This window comes from Bufo bufo, chromosome 4, assembly GCF_905171765.1.
Source record: "Bufo bufo chromosome 4, aBufBuf1.1, whole genome shotgun sequence".
NCBI classification, from domain to species: Eukaryota; Metazoa; Chordata; class Amphibia; order Anura; family Bufonidae; genus Bufo; species Bufo bufo.
This window is the reverse complement of record NC_053392.1, coordinates 337,978,068-338,000,168: the sequence shown is the minus strand read 5'-3', so window position 1 is coordinate 338,000,168 and position 22,101 is coordinate 337,978,068. Positions and strand designations below refer to the sequence as shown.

Genomic DNA, 22,101 nt, shown 5'->3' with positions numbered 1-22,101 from the left:
GTGCACAAAGCACAGAGCAGCAGGGACAGTGTGAGATCCTATTCACCATGATAGAGCTCTATCAGGGTGAATAGGACAAGGGTTCTAGTCCCTAAGGGGGCTAAAAGTTAGTAAAAAAATAAATAAATATTAAGTATAAATGAAAAAGAAAGATTTACAAAAAAAAAAAAAATACGTTAACAATAAACATAAATTTTCAGCAGATTTGTGTAGGATTTTTTTTTTCAAAAATGAAAATTCCCAGAATATCGGTATAAATTATCGGCTATCGGCCTGAAAGTTCACAAATTATCGGTATCGGCCCTAAAAAAATCAATATCGGTCGATCCCTATTTTCTACAGCCAAATACCATAAAAGGGACGGAACAGAAGACATACTGAACAGATTGCTTTCCATCCAGAATGCATTAGGACAAAACTGATGAGTTTTTTCCAGTATTGAGCCCCTATGACGGAACTCAATACCGGAAAACTATAACGCTAGTGTGAAAGTAGCCTGATAAAGGCTCATTTTGTCTGTGAGCAATTAAGAGAAATAAAATGGCTGCCATCCTATTACTACACACAAAACCTGTCCTAATCACATAGCAGGACACAGCCACATCCCCACCATCTCTCTCTGTACTTCATGTCTCCTCATGAACTCCATTCCTACAGAGATTCAGCTGAAGATCGTATTAAACTGTATTCAGGACCATAATCCTTGACGAGCAGAGCAGAGAGGAGGATGAGGCAGCTCTTTACCTCAGTGTGGTGAAGTAACTTGTCCTGCTCTGTGATTAAGTCAGGTTTTGTGTGTACTAATAGGACGGCGGTCATTTTAGTTCTCCTAATGATTGCTCCCCAGAGAAAACGAGCCATTCTAACTAATGAAAGGTGTTTGGGAATATATTTATAATAAAGTAAATTTAACGTATTTTTATTTTCTTAATTCCTGGAGAACCCCTTTAACAAAGGTCCATTCTGGATATCAGCAAGTTCTAATGGCCTCTTTGAGCTAGGGTTTTGATGACTCCCAGTTTGTGATCCAGAGGATGGTGGGAGTCAAACAGCCGGAACTGGTCCGTATGAGTAGGTTTCCTGTACACTCCACTTTCTAGCTTTCCCTCCCTCTGAGACTTACCAAGCAAGAAAGCCAGTGTGATGTTCCTCACACCTTCCCATTTAAATCATATTATGGTACACTGCGTCAATGTGTTCAGTGAACATGTATACTTCATGTTTAATGTCATCCTTATATCTGCCTCACTGACCGCAATTCCTACTTAAATCTGACTGTCTTCTGGATTTGCATAAATGGATCTTAGGCCTAGTTCACACGAACGCAATACACGGCCACAGTTCCGTGTGCATTCCGCATCACGGATGCGGACCCATTCACTTTAATGGGTCCGCAAATCCGGAATTGCGGAACAGCCGCAAGGAACGGGACCCCTCGGAAGCACTACGGAGTGCTTCCATGGGGTTGCGTTTCGTACTTCCGTTCCGCAAAAAGATAGAACATGTCCTATCTTTTTGCGGAACGGGCGGATCGCGGACCCATTAAAGTGAATGGGTCCGCGATCCGATGCGGCTGACCTACGGCCGGCGATCATGCATTGTGGCCCGCAATTTGCAGAGTTCCAACCCTGCCATCTGCAATACATGGTGGTTATCAAAACATCTGATACCAGTTTTTCACACAGGCTCTAAAATGGGGGAAATGGTGCAGAAGAAGAATCTGGTGTGGTGGAGTAGAGCAAACCTCGAGATGAATGATACAACGGAGTGCCCAGGAAGACCATTAAAGGGGTTCTGCACTTTGTTTAAACTGATGATCGGCGTGGGTCCGACGCCGATCAGCTGTTTGAGAAGGCAGCGGCGCTCCAGCAGCGCCGCGGCCTTCTTACTGTTTACCGCAGGCCCAGTGACGTCACGACTAGTATCACTGGCCTGGGCAGGGCTAAGCTCTGTTCCCTTGAATGGAGCTTAGCCCCGCCCAGGCCAGGCCAGTTGATACTAGTCAGGCCAGTGATAAACAGTGAGAAGGCCACGGCGCTGCTGGAGCGCCGCTGCCTTCTCAAACAGCTGATCAGTGGGGGTCGGACCCCCGCCGATCAGAAGATGATGAACTATCCAGAGGATAGATTATCAGTTTAAACAAAGTGCAGAACCCCTTTAATGTATATATGGACACAGGAGATTTTCTTTACTGCTCCATGTAAGTCAGTCAGGCATTTGAGCACTCATACAAACTAACGACAAGGACAACAACTTTGGGTCTGTTCACATCTGTGTTGGGGCGGCATTAATGGCCTTCGTCTCAAATGTGGTGAAATTTGCTGGAACACAATATTGCAGCATCATGTAATGGATCTCTGTGCCATTCATTTCATTTTACTGTTCCTAGCATTAGTTTCAGGTCTCTACATAAATAAAAATATCACACTTAAAAAGGGGTTTTATGGGACTTACATACTGTAGACCTATCTTCACATGAGGTCATTAGTATCAGGTCAGTAAAAGGTCCAACATGCTCATTGATCAGATCTTTCGGGCAGCCACCCATGCCAGAAACTATACAATGGATGGAGCTGGAGGCAGAATGCTCCAGTCCACTGTGTAGTGGTTGCGCCGGGGTACTGCGGCTCAGCTCCCATTCACTTGAATGCAGTATGCCAGCTCTGGAAACTACAAGATAGACAAAGCCTTCTGCTTCCAGCTCTGCCTACTGTATCGCTTCCAGTACCCGACAACTACCCAAAACAGAGCGGGAGGGATCCGACAGCCCACTGATCAGCTAATACTGATGACCTAAGGCTATGTCAAATATCTAGGGCTAGTTTCAGACGGGCGTGTTTATTCTGGTAAATAAGCTCCTCCTGTGAGAGCATTATTTACCGACCTGAAAGCTGCTCTTCTGACACGGACTTGGGACATTATAATGATTTATAATCCTGGGAGTTCCTGCCCGACCCCGCTGTACTGAATTGTACTCATATAAAGCTGTCAGTACAATTCATTACAGCGGAGATCGGGCAGAAACGCTCTGCATTATAAATTATTATTTATTATTAAAGCGCCATTCATTCCATAGCGCTGTACATATGATAAGCGGTGCACATACATAATACAGACAAGTGCACTAAGCAGGAACAAGACGAGTTACAGACTGGTACAGAAGGAGAGAGGGCCCTGCCCGTGAGGGCTTACAATCTACCATTATAATTTCCCGAGTCCGTGTCAGAAGAGCAGCATTCAGGTCTAGAAATAATGCTGTCACGTGGAGCATTTCCTGGAAACTAGCCTTAGACCCAAAAAAATAAATAAAAAATTATGTGTGTCAAGATTCCAGCAAGATTCTTTGTCTTTTGCACTACTTCTGATAAATCTCCGCCACTGAATATTGAAAAGCCAGAAGAAATTTCCACCCAACAGCTTGTAATAACCAGGACGTGTACATGTCAAGATGCAGACAGTGTCCTCCATCATATCAGAGTAAGGAATGATGCTTCCGCTCAGCAATGGTACATATTGGTAGGAAACGGCAGACGCAATGTCACAATATAACAGCCTGGAACTAAGATTAATCCGGTTAGGGTCATCCACACAAAGGAGGCATGTACATTGACCAGTCCTGTCGGAGAGGTGGACAATGGTAATAGATCTCTCCCCCCCCCCCCCATCACGTCAGGTTTACAATAGATGTACCACAAGGCACTGAATTATCAGCCTCAACAAACTGAAAAGCTGTTAACTGCTGTGCGTGGGAGAGCGGCTTTTAACTCAGCAGCAGGTTTCCAAGGTGACAAATTAAAATTCCACTGTTCCATCAAAAAGAGCATTTTCTGTAACAAGTTGGAGAAATACTTCCAAAACGGTATTTATCCAAACTATCAAAACGATCGCCAACTTTAACCCCCTGGTGACCAGCCTGTTTGGGCCTTAATAACCAAGCAATTGTGTTTTACAACTTTTGCACAATAAAACCTATTTAAAAAATAAAGTGTGTTTGCATCGTTGCATTCCAAAACCCATAACTTTTTATTTTTGTATCTATGGAACAGCGTGAGGACTTGATTTGTGTAAGACGAATTGTAGTTTTCCTTGGTATCATTTTTTTGGTGGCAATAAGCAAAAAAAAAAAAAAAAACTGCACTTCTAGCAAAAAATTTTTTACGGCGTTCATCGTGTGGGATAAATTACATGATAATTGTGTAATGCCAGTCGTTATGGACATGGTGATGCACTTTTTTCACTGTTTTTTTATCCCTAGGATAGTCATCAATATCAGATCAGCAGGGGACTGACACCCAGCACCTCCACCGACCAGCTGGTTAAAGAACTGACTGGTTAAACTACCATCGGAAAAGAAGAGACATCCACATGTGCAATCAAACATGCTTATTTCTTTTGTATTTTCTCTTCTATTTGGACTTGGTTCCAAAAAAAAAAAAAAAACTGTGTCCGATTTCACCCTAAGGCTTCAGAAACAAATTTGTCTTTAGTAGGTAGCAGGTAAAATGTAGCATGGATTCCATGCCAAAAAACTGCCAGGCAGTTGCACGGAAACAGCTTCCCACTGCTTGTGCTTTTTTGGTGCAGTCACGGCCATACACTGTGCCTCCCACTGAAAACAATGGCAAGCATTCCCACTCGACAGCTTTTTGGAACAGAATCCGTGCCAAATCCTGCTTGCAAAAGACGTCATGTGAATGGCCCTTAATTTTACCCATCTTGAACAATGGGGGCATATTGTAGTGTCTGACAGGTGTGGGTCCTACCTCTAGGACCCCTACTTGTACTTAGAACAGAGACCACAAAGTGCCGGAGGGCATACTGCGCATACATTGCCGCCCTCCATTCATTCCTATGGGAACGCCTGGCTCGGCTATTTCCGTAAGCCCCACAGAAGTGAATGGGGCGGTGGCCGAGCTTGTGCGGTGCACTGTCCGGCACTTTGTGGGCTCTGTTCTAAGTATAGGAGAAGGTCCCAGAGGTGGCTATGCCCCTTAGGTCCAAGATGGGAATAACCCTTTATTGGGAGAAAAATAAAAACAAAAAGAGGTTATTCTCTATAACTGAACCGTGAAGGTGCTATAAATGCTATGTAAGATTTGTTTGATGCAAAACTGTTGAAGTGATTTTCAAAGAAAAAAATAAATATGTTAGGCCATTTTCACATTAGTGCCTCCAATGCAGATGTAAACAACTAAAATTTAGAGCTATATTACTAAAAACTATTTTAGTACTTTTCCGTGCATGACGGTTATAACTTATTTTTTTCTTTGGATATTGAAGTGACTTGTGTGTCTTTTTCCCCTCATGACAGATAAGGCATTGAATGGAGAGACAGGCTGGACGCTCTACATCTGCTGGAGACAGCCGAGCACAGCACTCCCATAGAGAATAAAAGGGGCGGCAATGTGCACCACTGACCGGCCACTCATACAGGGACCATAGTGGTCAAACCCCACTGCTCCAATCCTGTGGATAGGGTATACGTTCACAGTGTGGTACAATACTGAACCCAGGTTTATGTCTAATGCATGATGCTGCTCTTCGAATCTGTCATACACAAGCTCCTCAGGACTTAGCCTTTTGAGAACGACTTCAGGTCATGTGCACCTTTGTCCAACCAATTTTTTCAGCTTTTTCTAATTATTGCTTTTAATAAAGAGATTTTTACACTAGGTTTTGACTTTGCAATGCAATCTGCCACAAGTCAGCACCAAAATCTGCACTATTTGCTTAGGGGCTAAAGCAATGTACTATTTTTCTTATTTAACGGTCTAATGTTAATATGGCCTCTGAAAAAACTGGGGGTCAGAGAATCCTCATTATAACCCTAGATAAATTCCTTGAGGGGGACAATTAACAAAATGAGGTCATTTATTGGGGGTTTCCACCGTATGAGTTACCTCGGGGCCTCTTCAAATGTGACATGGCACCCAAACTCATGCTAGAAAAATGTGTCCTCCAAAAGTCAAATCGTGCTCCTTCCCTTCTGAGCCCTACCGTTTCTAACCACACATAGGTTACTATATTACCCTGCAAAAATTGGGTAACGATTTATGGGATGCTTTTTCACCAACATCATTTGCAAAAATGAAAAAAAAAGCCGGAATTAGTACTTACCGGTAATTCATTTTCCATGAGATCACCACGACGGCCATACAAGGAGATTGACCCCTGACCTCTGTAGGGGCAGGAAGCAGAGAAAGGTTTAAATGTTCCCCTCCCACCACCAAACACCAGTGCTTCCAAAATATCAGAGTAAAGGGTGGTGGCTACACACGTGAAAAAATAAATAAACAGGAGAAGATATTTCATCATATCAACCCCCGGGTAACAATAGGGAGGGAAATACGGGCCGTCGTGGTGATCTCATGGAAAATGAATTACCGGTAAGTACTAATTCCGGCTTTCCATATCATCACCACGACGGCCATACAAGGAGGTATATCAAATATGAATCTATGGGCGGGACACAGACTGAAGAACCCCTTGTCCGAAGGCCATGTCAGTCTTTTTAAAAAGATCCAACCTATAATGTTTGGCAAAAGTATGGATACTGGACCAAGTGGCTGCCCTACAGATCTCCTCTAGGGAGACACCCGCTCTTTCTGCCTGAGAAGAAGACATTGCCCTGGTAGAGTGGGCTTTGATATCGCCAGGGCAAGAAAGATTCTGTAGGGAATAACAGGAGGTGATGGTAGCTTTGATCCATCTAGCAATGGAGGACTTGGAAACTTTCTGACCCTTGTTTCTTCCTCCAAACTGAACAAAGAGGCAATCTGACTTCCTAAAGTCTTTAGTGGTCTCTAAATAATCCAGTACTGCCCGTCTGACATCAAGTGAATGAAGGGTAGATTCCCAATCGTTAGATGGGTTATTAAACAAGGAAGGGAGGGTGATCTCCTGGTCCTTATGAAATTTCGAGACCACCTTTGGTAGAAAACACGGGTCTAGTTATAGGACTATCCTGTCATCCAGGACCTGTAGGTAAGGCTCTGTAATTGAAAGGGCCTGTAGTTCACTTATTCTCCTGGCTGAGGTGATGGCAACCAGGAATGCAGTCTTGTAGGATCTGTGTTTCAAAGAGCAGTCACTCAGAGGTTCAAATGGAGGATGCGATAGCCCCCTAAGGACGATATCTAGATCCCAGGAAGCTACATGAGACTTTAGGGTCGGACGTAGTCTTGTTGTTGCCTTCATGAAGCGTTTTATCCACCTATGGCCTGCCAGCTCGGTGTCGTAAAAGCAACTAAGGGCTGATACTTGTACCCTGAGTGTGGATGGTCTTAATCCCATCTCGAAACCTCTTTGTAGGAAATCCAGAATCATCTGGATGTTTGGGGATGAGGTATTCGGTGAAGGCAAACCTGACCATGAGCAGAAACGCTTCCAGATCTTTAGGTAAAATTGAAAAGGTCACCTTCTTTTTGGAAGCCTTTAGAGTTGAAATTACCGCCTCTGATAGACCCTGACGCTTTAGGATCTGGGTCTCAGGATCCAGGCTGCTAAGTTGAGGAAGTCCGGGTCCGGGTGTAGGATCGGACCCTGATGAAGGATGTCTCGTCTTTTTGGTAGAATCCAAGGACCTTCGCTGGCAAGGTTCCACAGGATTGGGAACCAGTTCCTCTTTGGCCAGTAGGGTGTCACCAGAATGACTGAAGTACCGTCCTGTATGATCTTCTGTACCACCCTCGGTATTAATGGAAGAGGAGGGAAAGCGTAATGGAGACCTCGGTTCCATCTGAGAGAGAAAGCGTCCAGGAAACTCGGGCTGTCTCTGGGATGTAGGGAACAGAAAACTGGTAATTTTGAGTTTGCTCGAGTGGCAAAGAGATCTATTGTAGGTCTCCCCCACCTGTCCACTATCATCAGGAAGACCTCCTCGTTTAAGGACCATTCCGAGTGATCTATTCTTGCCCGGCTTAGGTAGTCTGCTTCCACATTTAGGGACCCCTTCAGGTGGACTGCGGATACTGACCGGACGTTCGCTTCGGCCCAGGCGAATATTCTTGCCGACAATTCCAGCAGGCTGCACGAACCTGTGCCTCCCTGATGGTTTAAATACCTGATCACTGTCGAGTTGTCTGACAGGACTCTTACATGATGGCCCTGAAGATGAACTTTTGCTTGTCTTAGAGTCTTCCAGACTGCCCTTAGTTCTCGAAGGTTTGATGACTGGAGGCTGACAGATCTGGGCCAGACTCCCTGGTAATAAACTTCTCCGACCTTTGCTCCCCAACCGTACTGGCTTGCATCTGTGGTAATCTGGGCATAGGGGTTTCTTGACCACTGCACCCCCTTGGAGATCTTTAGCCTGTCCTTCCACCAAAGAAGGGAGGTCTTTATCCTCTGAGGGATGATCACCCTTTGGTCTAAAGAAGATTCTCTTCTGTCCCAAACCCTGAGTATCCACATCTGTAGGGTTCGAAAATGGATCTGACACCACTGAACGGATGGTATGCAGGATGTAAGGATCCCCAGTAGACTCATTGAGTCCCTGATGGAACAGAGATTCTTTGAGTTGAAGATGGAGATCTTCCTTTGGATGTCCCGTATCTTGCTCTGAGGTAAGCAGGTTATCTGTTTCTGAGAATCCAGAATAACCCCCAGAAACTGGATCTTCGTTGTCGGATCTAACTGAGATTTTTTTATGTTGATCAACCAGCCCAGGCTTTCTAGAGTTTGACGGAAGAAACCTAGATCTCTCAGCAGGAGAGTAGCGGAACTGTTTGAAATCAGAAAATTGTCCAAGTACGGAAAGACTGTCAGACCTTTTTTTCTTAGATAAGCCACTACCTCGATCATTAGCTTTGTAAAAACTCGAGGGGCTGATGATATGCCGAAGGGGAGAGAGGTGAATTGGTAATGAAGGATTCTGCCGTGATGGTCTCTGACCGCGAACCTTAAGAACCGTTGAGAGCTGGGATGTATTGGTACATGATAATAGGCGTCGGTCAGATCGACCGAGCACATTACTGAATTGCTTTGGAGCAAAGGGACTATAGATCTTAGGGTCTCCATCCTGAATTTTTGATAAGTAATGTATCTGTTCAGGCGCTTTAAGTTTATAATTGTGCGGTAGGATCCCTCCTTCTTCTTCACTAGGAAGAGGTTGGAATAGAAACCCCCTCCCTGTTCGGATAGAGGTACTTTCACCACTACCCCCTTTGCGAGTAATTCCCGGATGCCCACGTAAATGGGATGATTGAAGTCTGGGACCGCAACCTTGGTGACCAAAAACCTCTTTGGGGGAGGGTCCAAGAATTGTATTCTGTAACCAGACCCTACAATCCTCAGAGCCAAGGAGTTTGAGGATATTTCCTCCCAGCGGGGAAAAAACATCCTCAATCTCCCCCCCACCCGGATGTCACTGGTTTCCATTTCCTTTCTGGGGAGCAGAAGCGGGAGCCCTACCTCTCCCCCCTTTGGGGTAACTGAAACGGCCCGACTTGCCCTTCCCCGTGTATTGACTACATTGGTTGGAAGGGGCACGAAAGGGATACTTCCTTTTATAGACCTTCTCCTCCGGAAAACCCTTCTTTTTATCTGAGGCCCTCTCTAGGATTTTCTCTAGTTCAGGTCCGAAAACGTATTCTCCAGAGAAAGGGATGCCACATAATCTGGATTTAGATACTTTGTCCCCCGACCAGCACTTAACCCACAAGGCACGGCGAGCTGCATTGGACAGACCCGCATCTTTTGCTGAAAAACGCACTGACTCCGCGGAAGCGTCTGCCAAAAAAGCTGTAGCGGATTTTAACAGGGGAATGGTGCTCATGATTTCATTTGTAGAGGAATCGTCGGAGGCCCTATTCTCTAACTCAGAGAGCCAGATGAACATAGATCTGGCCACGGAAGTGGCTGCTATGTTTGACTTAAGCGTGAGCATGGCCGCTTCCCAGGATCTCCTCAGCAGGCCGTCAGCCTTTCTATCCAGTGGATCTCTGAGTTGAGAAGCATCCTCAAATGGTAGGCTGGTTTTCTTATTGACCCTAGCTACCTGGGCGTCAATCTTAGGGATGGTATTAAATGTCCTAGCTTCTTCCTGATCAAAGAGAAGCCGGTTTTGGAAGGATCTGGCGACGCCTAGCCGTTTCTCCGGATCTGCCCATTCATCCAAAATCATCCCCTTGATGTTCTCGTTAATAGGGAAGACTCTGGATTTCTTTACCCTGAGACCTCCAAACATCTCATCTTGTACTGACGGCGTAGAGGGAACCTCCTCTACTCCCATAGTAGCTCTGGCGGCTTTTAACAGCTCGGGCATATCCTCAGAGGAAAAATAAAATTTCCCCCCCATAAACCTCAGAGTCGGATGAGACATCATCGTCCGATTTGTGGCGTTTAGCGGGGGGCTCTGAAACCACAGGCTTCACTGTTTGAAGAGAGGAAAAAACCGCAAAAGAGGATTTAATTTCTTCCTGCATCATGGACTTAATCTCGTCCATGAGGGACGGTTGTTCCTCCCGGACAATCTTAGTAATGCAGACCCTGCACAGTTTCTTAGGGTAATCATCAGGAAGTCGTTTGAGGCATGAGATACACTTCAATGACTTCTTGGGTTTTCTCAGAGGTTCATTTGCAGTCTGGAAAACCAAGAGAGAAAACCCCATTAAAATGTGCCCCGGTGAGAGAGGAAGAAAAACTCTCCCCTATGGGGAACTTACGGACGGTAGAGTAGAGGTCTCGGTGTGTTCAGAAGCAGACATCCTGTAGTACAGCCGAAATCAGTTAGGTACTCACCGCATGACGCTGCCGGCAGGAGAATCCATTTGAATCTTCCCGCCCTCTGAAGCCGGCCCCCTCCGTCCGCGTCACTTCCGGAAACGTCCGGCTACCCGGAAGTGACGAATTTGTATAGCGCCGCACGGAGCTGGGAGCACAAGCCGGCATGGTTTCGATGAACCAGCAGGCCCCAGATCAACCGGAGGCGAGTCTCTCCCTACCCCCCCCCCCCCCCCCCCCCGTTCGGCGTTAGTACGAGACCGCGGGCAGACAGGGGGGGCCCGCAAAAGCAGGTACGCGACTCCATACCACTTCTGCCTTCATCTCCACGGCGGCTGCCCGCGGAGACCTTTCTCCGCCCCTGTCCAGGAAACACTGGTGTTTGGTGGTGGGAGGGGAACATTTAAACCTTTCTCTGCTTCCTGCCCCTACAGAGGTCAGGGGTCAATCTCCTTGTATGGCCGTCGTGGTGATGATATGGAAATTGTGAGCTAAAACTACACATAGGAAATTTAAATTTTCACAGCATTATTCTAAGGCCTCCTGCACACTACCATAGGTGTCCCGTTGCCGTATTGTGGACCGCATTTGTGGATCCGCAATACACGGGCACTGTTCCGTGTGCATTCCGCATCACAGATGCGGGCCTATTCACTTCAATGGGTCCGCAAATCCGGAGATGCGGAATGGTGCGGTACGGAACCCTATGGAAGCACTACGGAGTGCTTCCGTGGGGTTTCGTCCCGTACTTCCGTTCCGCAAAAAGATAGAACATGTCCTATCTTTTTGCGGAACTGCTGGATCGCGGACCCATTAAAGTGAATAGTAAATAAAAAAATAATTAAACTCACCTTAGTCCACTTGATCGTGCAGCCTCTTCCTCTCAAATATACAATACGCACGTTGCATATTTTAAAACGTGCGTATTGTATATTTGAGAGGAATGGTGATCTCCCTAGAATCTAGACCCCCTTCCACTCTCATACTGTATTTGTAACATTTGTATTTGATCCTCGGAGAGGGCAGGTGGTGACCCCATTCATTTAAACCACCTTCCACTTCCGATATATCTTCTTTACTGTCTATGCATACCTAATATTTTTCCCTGGCTAGGGTCAATCTAGGGATTCGACAGTCTTAGGTTCGGGGACAGGGAACCCCCACCATGAAGGGGGTCACCCTGGGCTGAGCAGTTATTAGGGCTTTTAGGGTAAGCATTGTGTCTGCCCTGCCCTTTCTTCAGACCCTGTCCTTTTTTGGTGTGATCCTCGAACCGTCTAGTCTACTGACAGTATTGTATCACTAGTAAATGCTCTGTTTAGGGGTCACTACTCCCCTGTCAAAAGAAATATATATTTAATCCTTTTGAAACTGTAGTACACTCTGTTGGTATATACATACCTATACCCGCAGAGAAAGCTGAGCCTCTAGGAGTAACAGCAACGCCTCTGTTGCTCATATTAAAATAGAATTTCTCAGCAATGCGGTTACATATGAACATGGGACCAACACAGATGTCTTCAGCTGCCAGGTGCACATGTAACAGGTCAGCCAGTTTCATTGAAACAAATCTGCTGACAGATGCCGTTTAATAGAAGGTAAATTCATATTATATGTTAAAAAGAGTAATAAATAAGTTAAAATATGTGTAGAGATACTATTAATGGAGTTCTGTGCCTTTTCCTTACTAATGATCTATCCATTGGATAGATCAGCATCTGATCGGACCCCCGCCAATCAGCTGTCATATGGCACACTGAAGTGAACGGGACTGAGCGTGTGAAGTGCTCTAATGGTTAAACAAGTTCATACAAACATTCTGATTGAAATATAGTTGATATTTGTAATTGTATCAATTTATATTGTTAGTTCACACAAGTTAGGGACAGTGGAGCACAGCGGGGGACTGTCCGACTTGTGTTAGACCTGTTTCACATCTGCGTTTTACTTTTCCAGTATTGAGATCCGGCAGAGGACCTCAATACTGGAGAAAAATTGTTCTGTTTTGTCCCCAAACAGAAAGGATCACACCAGAATGCATTCTGCATTCCCATACTGGACACAAAACTGCTGCAAGTAGCGTTTTACTGTCCGGCATGGGATGCAGAGCAAAACGGATCCAGCATTACACACAATGCAAGTCAGTGGTTTTCTATTGGATTCACTTGATTCTTTGCAAAGTTTAACCCATTCTACCATCAGCACCACAGACTCAGGGCTGGAGGCTCAGCTGAGCAGCTGCAGGGCCTCCTCTTCTCCATGCAGTGAAGAGACAAATGCTGGGCACAGGATTTTCCCTTCTTACCCTACAAACACAGAGCTGACAGACTGGAAGAGTTCTGCAGACCACTGGACAAGAACAGGTAGGGGGAAGATCCTGTGTGTATCAGCAGTGTCATTGTACAGCTGGGACTTGTAGTCCTACACATATAACATGCTGCTGAGTATCCCAGCAGTCAGACATTCCACTCACTGCAGCTTTTATTCATTCCCTTTGCAGAGGGACAGTTTTTTTATTTATAAAATTAATTTTTTTACATAACTCAGAAAACCCTTATAATGGTAATATACATAAAAAATGAGATGCAGCACTTTCTCCTGCAGTACACCATGCTACCTGGCTGCACTCTCCCACTTTAGGTCTTTCCTGCTGCTGCAATCTGCGCCTGAAGAAGGTCCACTTGTTCTGTGGACGGCTGTAATAAATAACCATATTTCACTGCATCTGAGTGCCAAGTGTTATTGAAATACGAGGTTCGGAGTAGGACCATACCCGTGCACCAGTAAAGCATCTGAGCGCTGTATAACCTCATGTCTAGCACATCTCCTAGTCCTTAGCTACTAAAGTGCTACCCCACAAGGATGTATAATACAGGTCTTTGGCAGCGAAAGGATTAATGTGCTACAAAGGCAGTTACAGCCCTGTAGTTTTTTTTTAGGGAACTTTACACCTAATGATCACCCTCTGAGCCCATGCAAACAACCATATTACTGCTCCATTTAGTACAGAGCTATAAATGCAGGTTCTACAGAGGTGTACGAGCCCTCTACTGTACCATCCGAATCTGACAGATGTAAACTGTGAGTCCTGTACCCCTCATGTGAATGGAGGTCACGGATATGCACTGCCCCTGTCTATCTGAGGCTACTTTCATACTAGCATTTTTCCTGGATCCGGCGGGGTTCAGCAAAAACGCTTCCGTTACTGATAACACAACCGGATCCGTTCAGAACTGATGCAGATGGTTGTATTATCTGTAACATACCCAAGACGGATCCGTCAAACTCCATTGAAAGTCAATGGGGGAGGGATCCGTTTTCTATTGTGTCGGAGAAAACAGATCCGTCCTCCATTGACTTGCATTGTGGTTCGTTTTGCTCTGCATCCCAGGACGGAAAGCTCTCCGGTATGGGAACGGAACGCATTTTGGAGAATTCCGTTCTGTTTAGTTACGTTATGTCAATGAATGGGGGACAAAATGGAAGCGTTTTTTCCCCAGTATTGAGACCCTATGACGGAACTCAATACCGTAAAAAGAAACGCTAGTGTGAAAGTAGCCTAGTTAGTGTGCACTATTCCCATAATCTGCGAGCCTCACCGTGGCTAGGGGGATACGTCACTGGAATGGGACAACTCTTTTAAAGGGGTATTGGCACTTCGTTATATGGATGGTCACCAGTATCAGACCAGTGGGGGTCCAACTCTTTGCACCCCTTCAGATAAGCAGGTTGAAAAGTCACTTGCATCCATAAAGCATGTATGCACCACTGCACAAAATGTCCACGAAGCAAGCAGGGGACCAATTATCTAGTCATCTTCCTCTGTTCTGCCCACTGCAGTGGGTGTGCTGGCACATGTAGTCCCACACCATTAGCCCTGACCTACCATCTCCGAGGCTCCTCAGTTGGTTCTTAGATATCTCCTAGCAGCATGAGGGAAGAGACAGCAATGACCGCATATACCATTTCTAGAGCAGCTGGGACGTGAAAGGGTTAAGGGACGTAATATCTCACCTTCACTGCCACCTCAGGCGCCGAGTTCACCGCACAGATGCTTCCAGAACTGGGGGGTAAAGGCTGTAAATGGGTGGTCGCTTGCTCGGCCTCTTCACTTTCACCCTCAGACCCACTGCTATAAGACACCAGGGATGCTCCAGCCGCCATGTTACCGACGGAAAGTCGTCATCCAGTGTTCGCCGGCGCAAGGCGTGACGGGAGGACCTCCACCCGGAAGCTGATTGTCGGCTGCTGTTGTGTTAATAAAGTTGGTTGTTAAAAAAAATGCTCTGCTCCTAAGACACGGCTATGTCTTGGCTGCTGCTGTAATAAGTCATTAGAAATGCTGCTAGGAAGGCTATAGAGAACACATGTCGGCGACTTTTCTTTTACTTCCTCCTGTTCCAACAACTGGCTTCCTGCCAATCGATTTCAGTATTCTTATGGCCAAAATAATACTGCTATTATATTAATGTCACCATGTGCTGTAATAATGTGCACACATATCTCTATTATGTCAAGTAAAGTTACGTTCACATGTGACCAAAATAAGGCGTACATTGGGAGTAGGGCTGCAGCTATTGACTATTTTTGTAATTGAGTATTCTATCGATTAATCCAACAATTCCCCCATTCCATCAGGCTCCCCCCTAGTGCCATCAGCTGCCCCTCCAGTGCCATTAGCTGCGTCCTCATTTGCCACCAGCTGCCCCTCCTAGCCATGTCCCTAGCGCCAGTGAAATAAAATACTTACCTCGCCTGTAGGGGCGTCGCTCCACAGCTTGTCCATCTTCTCCGCGCACTGCGCTGTCGTCCTGACGTCGCACAGCGTCAGGTCATAGTGCACGCTTACGTGCTCTATGTCCTGACGAGGTGTCAGGAGGAAAGTGCAGCATGGTGCGGGCCAGCGGGTGATCACAGAGAGGTGAGTAATACGAGCAATATGAGCAAGCAAGCGCTTCACTCACGCTCCGTGGTCACATGACACAAACAAAAAATTAGCATCGAGGATTTTTTTCGTGTCGAATTACTCGATTCAATCAAGTAATCGTTTCAGCCCTTATTGGGAGTACCTTTCTCTCCATGCTGAATGCTATATTGATTCATTCCAATCAATTCTGTTGGATGCTTTTATTACAGTTATTTACTCTTTTTCCATTTTGTATCTATTTATTATCTTAAAATAAATAAAACTTTTGAATGAGAATTTGTTTTTTAAGTACAAGTAACCAGGTACCTAAGCAGATAATCGGCAGGGTGCAGGGAGCGAAAGGGGTTGTCTCATCTCAGACAATGGGTGTATATCACTGGGATATGCCCCCATTGAGATAAGGCAACCCCTTAAAGGAGTTATCTGAGTTATAAATATTTCTTACAATGTGCCTTATAACATACCACATTATACTTTTGTAATGTAGTGTTTTCAGCGATATCATCAGGTTTCTTCAGCGCTGCTGCGGGTCAAGTGACCACCGATGTCATCCGCCAGGCTCCTGTGGTGACGTTTTGTGTACAGACTTATCCCAGCCTGAGGGAGTGGCCCTGCTCTGTACACGAGATGTCAGAGCCTGTATGCCCACCCCCCTCTCTCTGCACCTTGCTGCCGGCCAGGCTCCTGTGAAGGATCGCGTATGCGCGATTCCTACTAGTGCCGGCAGTCATGTCAAAACAACAGCAGTCCTGTCAGATACTGCTTGGATGGTCGGACCCAAAAGGCCCCCAAAAGTACAGAAGATGGCCGCCAGCTTCTTACTCCACTATGCTTACGCTTCCACCTCCCTGCATAGCGCCACCCCAACCTCAGTGTATGCCCGCAATGGAGCACGAATAGAGCTATTTCTGAGGGGACCTCATGCCCTAAGGGAGTCTGTTCAGGCTGTAACTCTTTTTTTTTTAAACTCGTTTTATTGGAGTATAATGGTGCAATAGTAAAGTACATGACTTATGTCACATCAGCAAATGAGAAAGAAAAATCAAAACACATAACGACATAAAACAAAAAGAAAACAACACGTGGTACATGGTTCTTAATGGTTTTTCCCTGTGCGCAGCAGGGTCTCTGCCAAGTATTAGAACATTTCCCGATCATCATTACACGTGGCATCTCAGGGGCCCTTTCTTAAGTGGTTACAATAGTATTCCATATCTCCATTCAAGGCATACATATATGGGGCATCAGCAAGTATTTAACGTATTAGTGGACGTACACCACTCCCCCACTTTCTGAAATTTCTGAGGGCACCCCCTTATGTATGTATACTACTTTTTCCAGCGGTATGATCTGGTTTACTATCTGTTTCCATTGGTTTAGATTAGGCCTCCTATCGGCCATCCATCTAAGCGCTATTGACTTCCTAGCAAGGAATAAGGTTTCCTCCAAAAATATCCTATGGTGATGAGACCACTGCTCGTCGTCTACAATTCCCAGCAAACATGTCTTGGGACAAAGACAGTTCCTGGCACAAGATCTGACAGGAATGATGTCACATCTCGCCAAAATCTTTGTATATGTCTACATTCCCAAATCATGTGCCAGAAGTTGGCATTGGCCTGGTGACATCTGAGGCAGTTACTATTCTCCATTCTACCCATTCTGAATAACCTGTTAGGGGTAAGGTAACTCCTGTGAAGAATATGCAGCTGTACCATCTTGTTATTAACTGAGGGAGAAACTCTTGTAGGAGCTGCGAGGGCCTCAGCCCATTCTGTCTCTGAGAGGGAAGGGATACATTCCCTCCATTTGTCTTCTGCAATCAGAGGGGATATGTTCATTTTAGCATTTATGAGGTATGTATAGATAGCCGATATGAGGCCTCTAGGGCCCTGTTTGGACAGCACTCCAATTAATGGATAATTGGAAATCTTTCTGGTACCCCTACCAAACTGTACAGAGAGGGCATGTCTAATCTGGAGGTATCTGAAGAACATATGTCTCGGAATCTCAAATTTTCCTTGAAGTTGAGAAAAGGACCTCATAGATCCTTCCTCATATAAGTCACCTAGGGTCTGTACCCCATGTTCCTTCCACAATGCAGCTCCATCATGTCGACTCCAATGCCGAAACATAGGGTACTCCCACAGGGGTATTGCGTCTGACAGGTCTTTATAGGACTTGAGCTTAGCTGCTTCCCATACCTGGTGAGCCAATCTATGTAATAGAAGGGCCCGTCCATGGAACAGACTAATATATTCCAGTACTGGCCGTAAGGAATGGATCTGCAGAAAATACTGCAGATAAAATTCTGCATTGGGGAGAGATTGCGAGGATACCCAGGTCGTGAGGTAACGTAACTGACCCGCTAGGAAATACAGGAATAAGTCCGGGAGTGCCCCCCTGTAGTTTGGGCCTCTGTAAAGTACGGAGCGCCAATTTCCTTCTAGCCTTTCCCCAAATGAAGGTCGACATCATGGAGTGGAGGTGGTCAAAGAACCGTCTCGGGACGGTCGTGCTAGCATGCTCCAGTACATACAGAGCCTTAGGCAGGAGAACCATCTTTATGAGGTTCAGACGACCCATCATTGAGATGGGGAGGGATTGCCATGCCGCAAATTTCTTAGGAAATGTAGAGGCTAGAGGCTCAGTGTTCAAAGTATATGCTAAGGGAGGGTCTCGGGTTATTATGATTCCTAGGTATTTAAACCGGTCTACCACTGGGAGATTACAGTATGTCGTAGGCCAACCTGCAGGTTAAGGGGCATCAGAGCCGACTTGGACCAGTTGATATGCAGTCCAGAAAAGCGGCCGAAGGTTTCAATTAGTTCAATCGCTCTGGGCAGCGAATGATCCGCCCTATCCATAAAAAGGATCAGGTCGTCGGCATATAAGTCGACACGGTCCTCCCTGCCACCCAGGGAATCTTTGCAACCCTTACTAGATCTGCGCCATCCCTTTCCAGGAAATATTAAAGTACCACCATAGCAAACATACATATATAGGAATACTTAACGTTACAAACATTACATAAACATACTGAACAGACTCAAGGCCTGCTTCAATCATGGCCATATACTCGGGGACCTGCACTGTGTATTTAGATGTTATCCCAGTGCAGGTATTCGCCGGGTGAGTCCCGGTGCCATGTGCTATTAAACAACCATATATCAACTAGTGCAAATGCAGCATAGAAACATTACAAATAACTGATTACTCCGCATGTCTCGGATAAATGACCATGGGATTCATACGATACCCAGGATACGCATCTGCAAGCGGAGTCCATCTTTAAACAGGTAAGCGTCCTCCTCAAGTCGGCTTGGATCAGGTAGTTGAAATAGAGTCCGGGTGTCTCGAACAATACAAAAGAAAAAAAATTCGGATCAGTGTCCCAGTCTGCTGGCTACCCATTCGTCAGCTTCCCTCGGATCATTGAAAAATTTGAATTTCCCGCCATCCACAATCCTAAGTCGGGCAGGATACGACATGGAGTACTGGATATTCATCTCTCTGAGCTTTCTCTTGACGGCAACAAAGATGGATCTCTTTTTCTGTAACTCCGCCGAGAAGTCGGGAAACAGTGAAATCCTTGAGTTATTGTAAGATATGTCCTGCGCGGATCTGGCCAGGTTAAGTAGCAGATCCCTATCCTTCCAGTTCAGGAGTCTGGCTAGCAGGGGTCTGGAAGGAGCAACTGGGAGAGGAGGTCTTGCCGGGACTCTGTGAGCCCTCTCCACGGCGTATGTCGCCGAAAACGCGGCCTCAGGGAACGTGGTCTTGAACCATTTTTCTATGAAGGTCGCCGGATCCAATCCTTCTGCCCTTTCCCGAAAGCCTAGGATTCGGACATTGTTACGTCTGGATCTTTTCTACAGATCGTCGGGCTGTAACTCTTTTACCCGCGCTGTGGTAGTAGCCGTGTCTGTGTTATCTCTCCGCGTGTGTACTAAAGCGCAGGAGTCCTGGTACTCACACATACAAATCACCGAGCCAGACTGAGGATGACAGGTGAAGGAGCCTCAAGCTGATATTTAGGGAAGCCCGCTGTGCATATAGTGGTGGATGGACATCCTGACAGGATTCCCGGAGAGCCTTCTTCCTCACGTCCTTACTCCATGACCCCCAGACACCTAAAAGTAAATATATCTCCAAATATATGTTCATATTCACACACACACTATATACTCCTATCCTGTATACTGCTGTGTGTGTGTGTGTATATATATATATATATATATATGTGCAATGCGACAGGAAGATCTGCCTGTGTGAGCTAGGAGATGATCATATGACTGTGTTTGTATGCTAAATAAAGATGTGAAGAGCAGGGTGAGGGGAAGGTCAGATTATTCACGCCCACAAATAATCATGAGGGAGAGCTCAGGCATTGTTGTTACAGCAGGTAAACAAAGCATGAATAACAGAACTATGCAAAGGTATAAGTATGTTTTTAATTTTTTTTCAAGAAAGCAAGCTTAACTAATGTATATGTATATCCTGATGAGTTTTATAAGTTTTTTTTATTTTATCACTCGGATAACCCCTTTAACCCCGGGCCTGTTTTCACCTTCCTGCCCAGGCCATTTTTAGCAAATCTGACATGTGTCACTTTATGTGGTGATAACTTTAAAACGTTTTGACTTATCCAGGCCATTCTGAGATTCTGAGCAAATCTTGAAATTTTTCAGAAATTTTCAAAAACCCACTTTTCAAGGACCAGTTCAGGTCTGAAGTCACTTTGTGAGGCTTACATAATAGAAACCAGCCAAAAATGACCCCATTCTACAAACTACACCCCTCAAGGTATTCAAAACTGATTTTACAAACTTTGTTAACCCTTTAGGTGTTTCATAAGAATTAATGGAAAATAGAGATACAATTTCAAAATGTCACTTTTTTGGCAAATTTTCCATTTTAATATTTTTTTTCCAGTTATAAAGCAAGGGTTAACAGCCAAACAAAACTCAATATTTATGGCTCTGATTCTGTAGTTTACAGAAACACCCCATATGTGGTCGTAAACCGCTGTACGGGCACACGGCAGGGCGCAGAAGGAAAGGAATGCCATACGGTTTTTGGAAGGCAGATTTTGTTGGACTGGTTTTTTGACACCATGTCCCAATTGAAACCCCCCTGATGCACCCCTAGAGTAGAAACTCTAAAAAAGTGACTCCATTCTAGAAACTACACCCCTCAAAGTATTCAAAACTGATTTTACAAACTTTGTTAACCCTTTAGGTGTTCCACAAGAATTAATGGAAAATAGAGATACAATTTCAAAATTTCACTTTTTTGGCAGATTTTCCATTTTAATATTTTTTTTCCAGTTACAAAGCAAGGGTTAACAGCCAAACAAAACTCAATATTTATGGCTCTGATTCTGTAGTTTACAGAAACACCCCATATGTGGTCGTAAACCGCTGTACGGGCACACGGCAGGGCGCAGAAGGAAAGGAATGCCATACGGTTTTTGGAAGGCAGATTTTGCTAGACTGGTTTTTAGACACCATGTCCCATTTGAAGCCCCCTGATGCACCACTACAGTAGAAACTCAAAAAAGTGACCACATTTTGGAAACTACGGGATAAGGTGCCAGTTTTATTGGTACTATTTTGGGGTACATATGATTTTTTATTGCTCTATATTACGTTTTTTGTGAGGCAAGGTAACAAAAAAATTGATGTTTTGGCACCGTTTTTATTTTTTTATTTTTACAGCGTTTACCTGAGGGATTAGGTCATGTGACTTTTTATAGAGCGTAACGCACATGGCAATACCTAATATGTCTACTTTTTCTTATTTATTTAAGTTTTACACAATAATAGCATTTTTTAAACCAAAATAAGGATACTGTATTTTAGTGTCTCATAGTTTGAGAGCCATAGCTTTTTTATTTTTCGACCTATTCTCTCAGGTAGGGTCTCATTTTTTGCAGGGTGAGGTGATGGTCTGACTGGTACTATTTTGGGGGGCATACGCCTTTTTTATCACTTGCTGTTTCAATTTTTGTGATGTAAAGTGACAAAAATAGTTTTTTTTTACACAGTTTTTTTTTTTACGGTGTTCACCTGAGTGGTTAGGTCATATGATATTTTTATAGAGCTGTTTGTTACGGACGTGGCGATACCTAATATGTATACTTTTTTATTTTTTTCACTTTAGCCCAATAATAGCAGTTTTGAAGCAAAAAATAATCATATTTTAGTGTCTCCATAGTCTGAGAGCCATAGCTTTTTTTTTTTTTTTGACCGATTCTCATAGGTAGGGTCTCATTTTTTGCGGGATGAGATGACGGTCTGACTGGTACTATTTTGGGGGGCATACGCCTTTTTGATCACTTGCTGTTGCAATTTTTGTGATGTAATGTGACGAAAATGGCTTTTAAAAAAAATATATATACAGGGAGTGCAGAATTATTAGGCAAGTTGTATTTTTGAGGATTAATTTTA

General features: G+C 44.9%; 1 protein-coding gene across 2 annotated transcripts in view; it reads right to left on the bottom strand.

Annotated features, from left to right (window-relative positions):
* Window positions 1-14,916, bottom strand: part of CDC40 (cell division cycle 40) — a 65,217-nt gene extending 50,301 nt beyond the window's left edge. The window contains exon 1 of one of the 2 annotated variants that reach the window (XM_040428869.1): window positions 14,737-14,916. In XM_040428869.1, coding sequence (XP_040284803.1) covers window positions 14,737-14,886 — 150 coding nt within the window. In that variant the 5' untranslated portion in view covers window positions 14,887-14,916. The remainder of the gene's footprint in view (window positions 1-14,736) is intronic. The other variant, XM_040428870.1, reaches the window with a different exon arrangement.
* Between the last annotated feature and the right edge of the window lie 7,185 nt (window positions 14,917-22,101).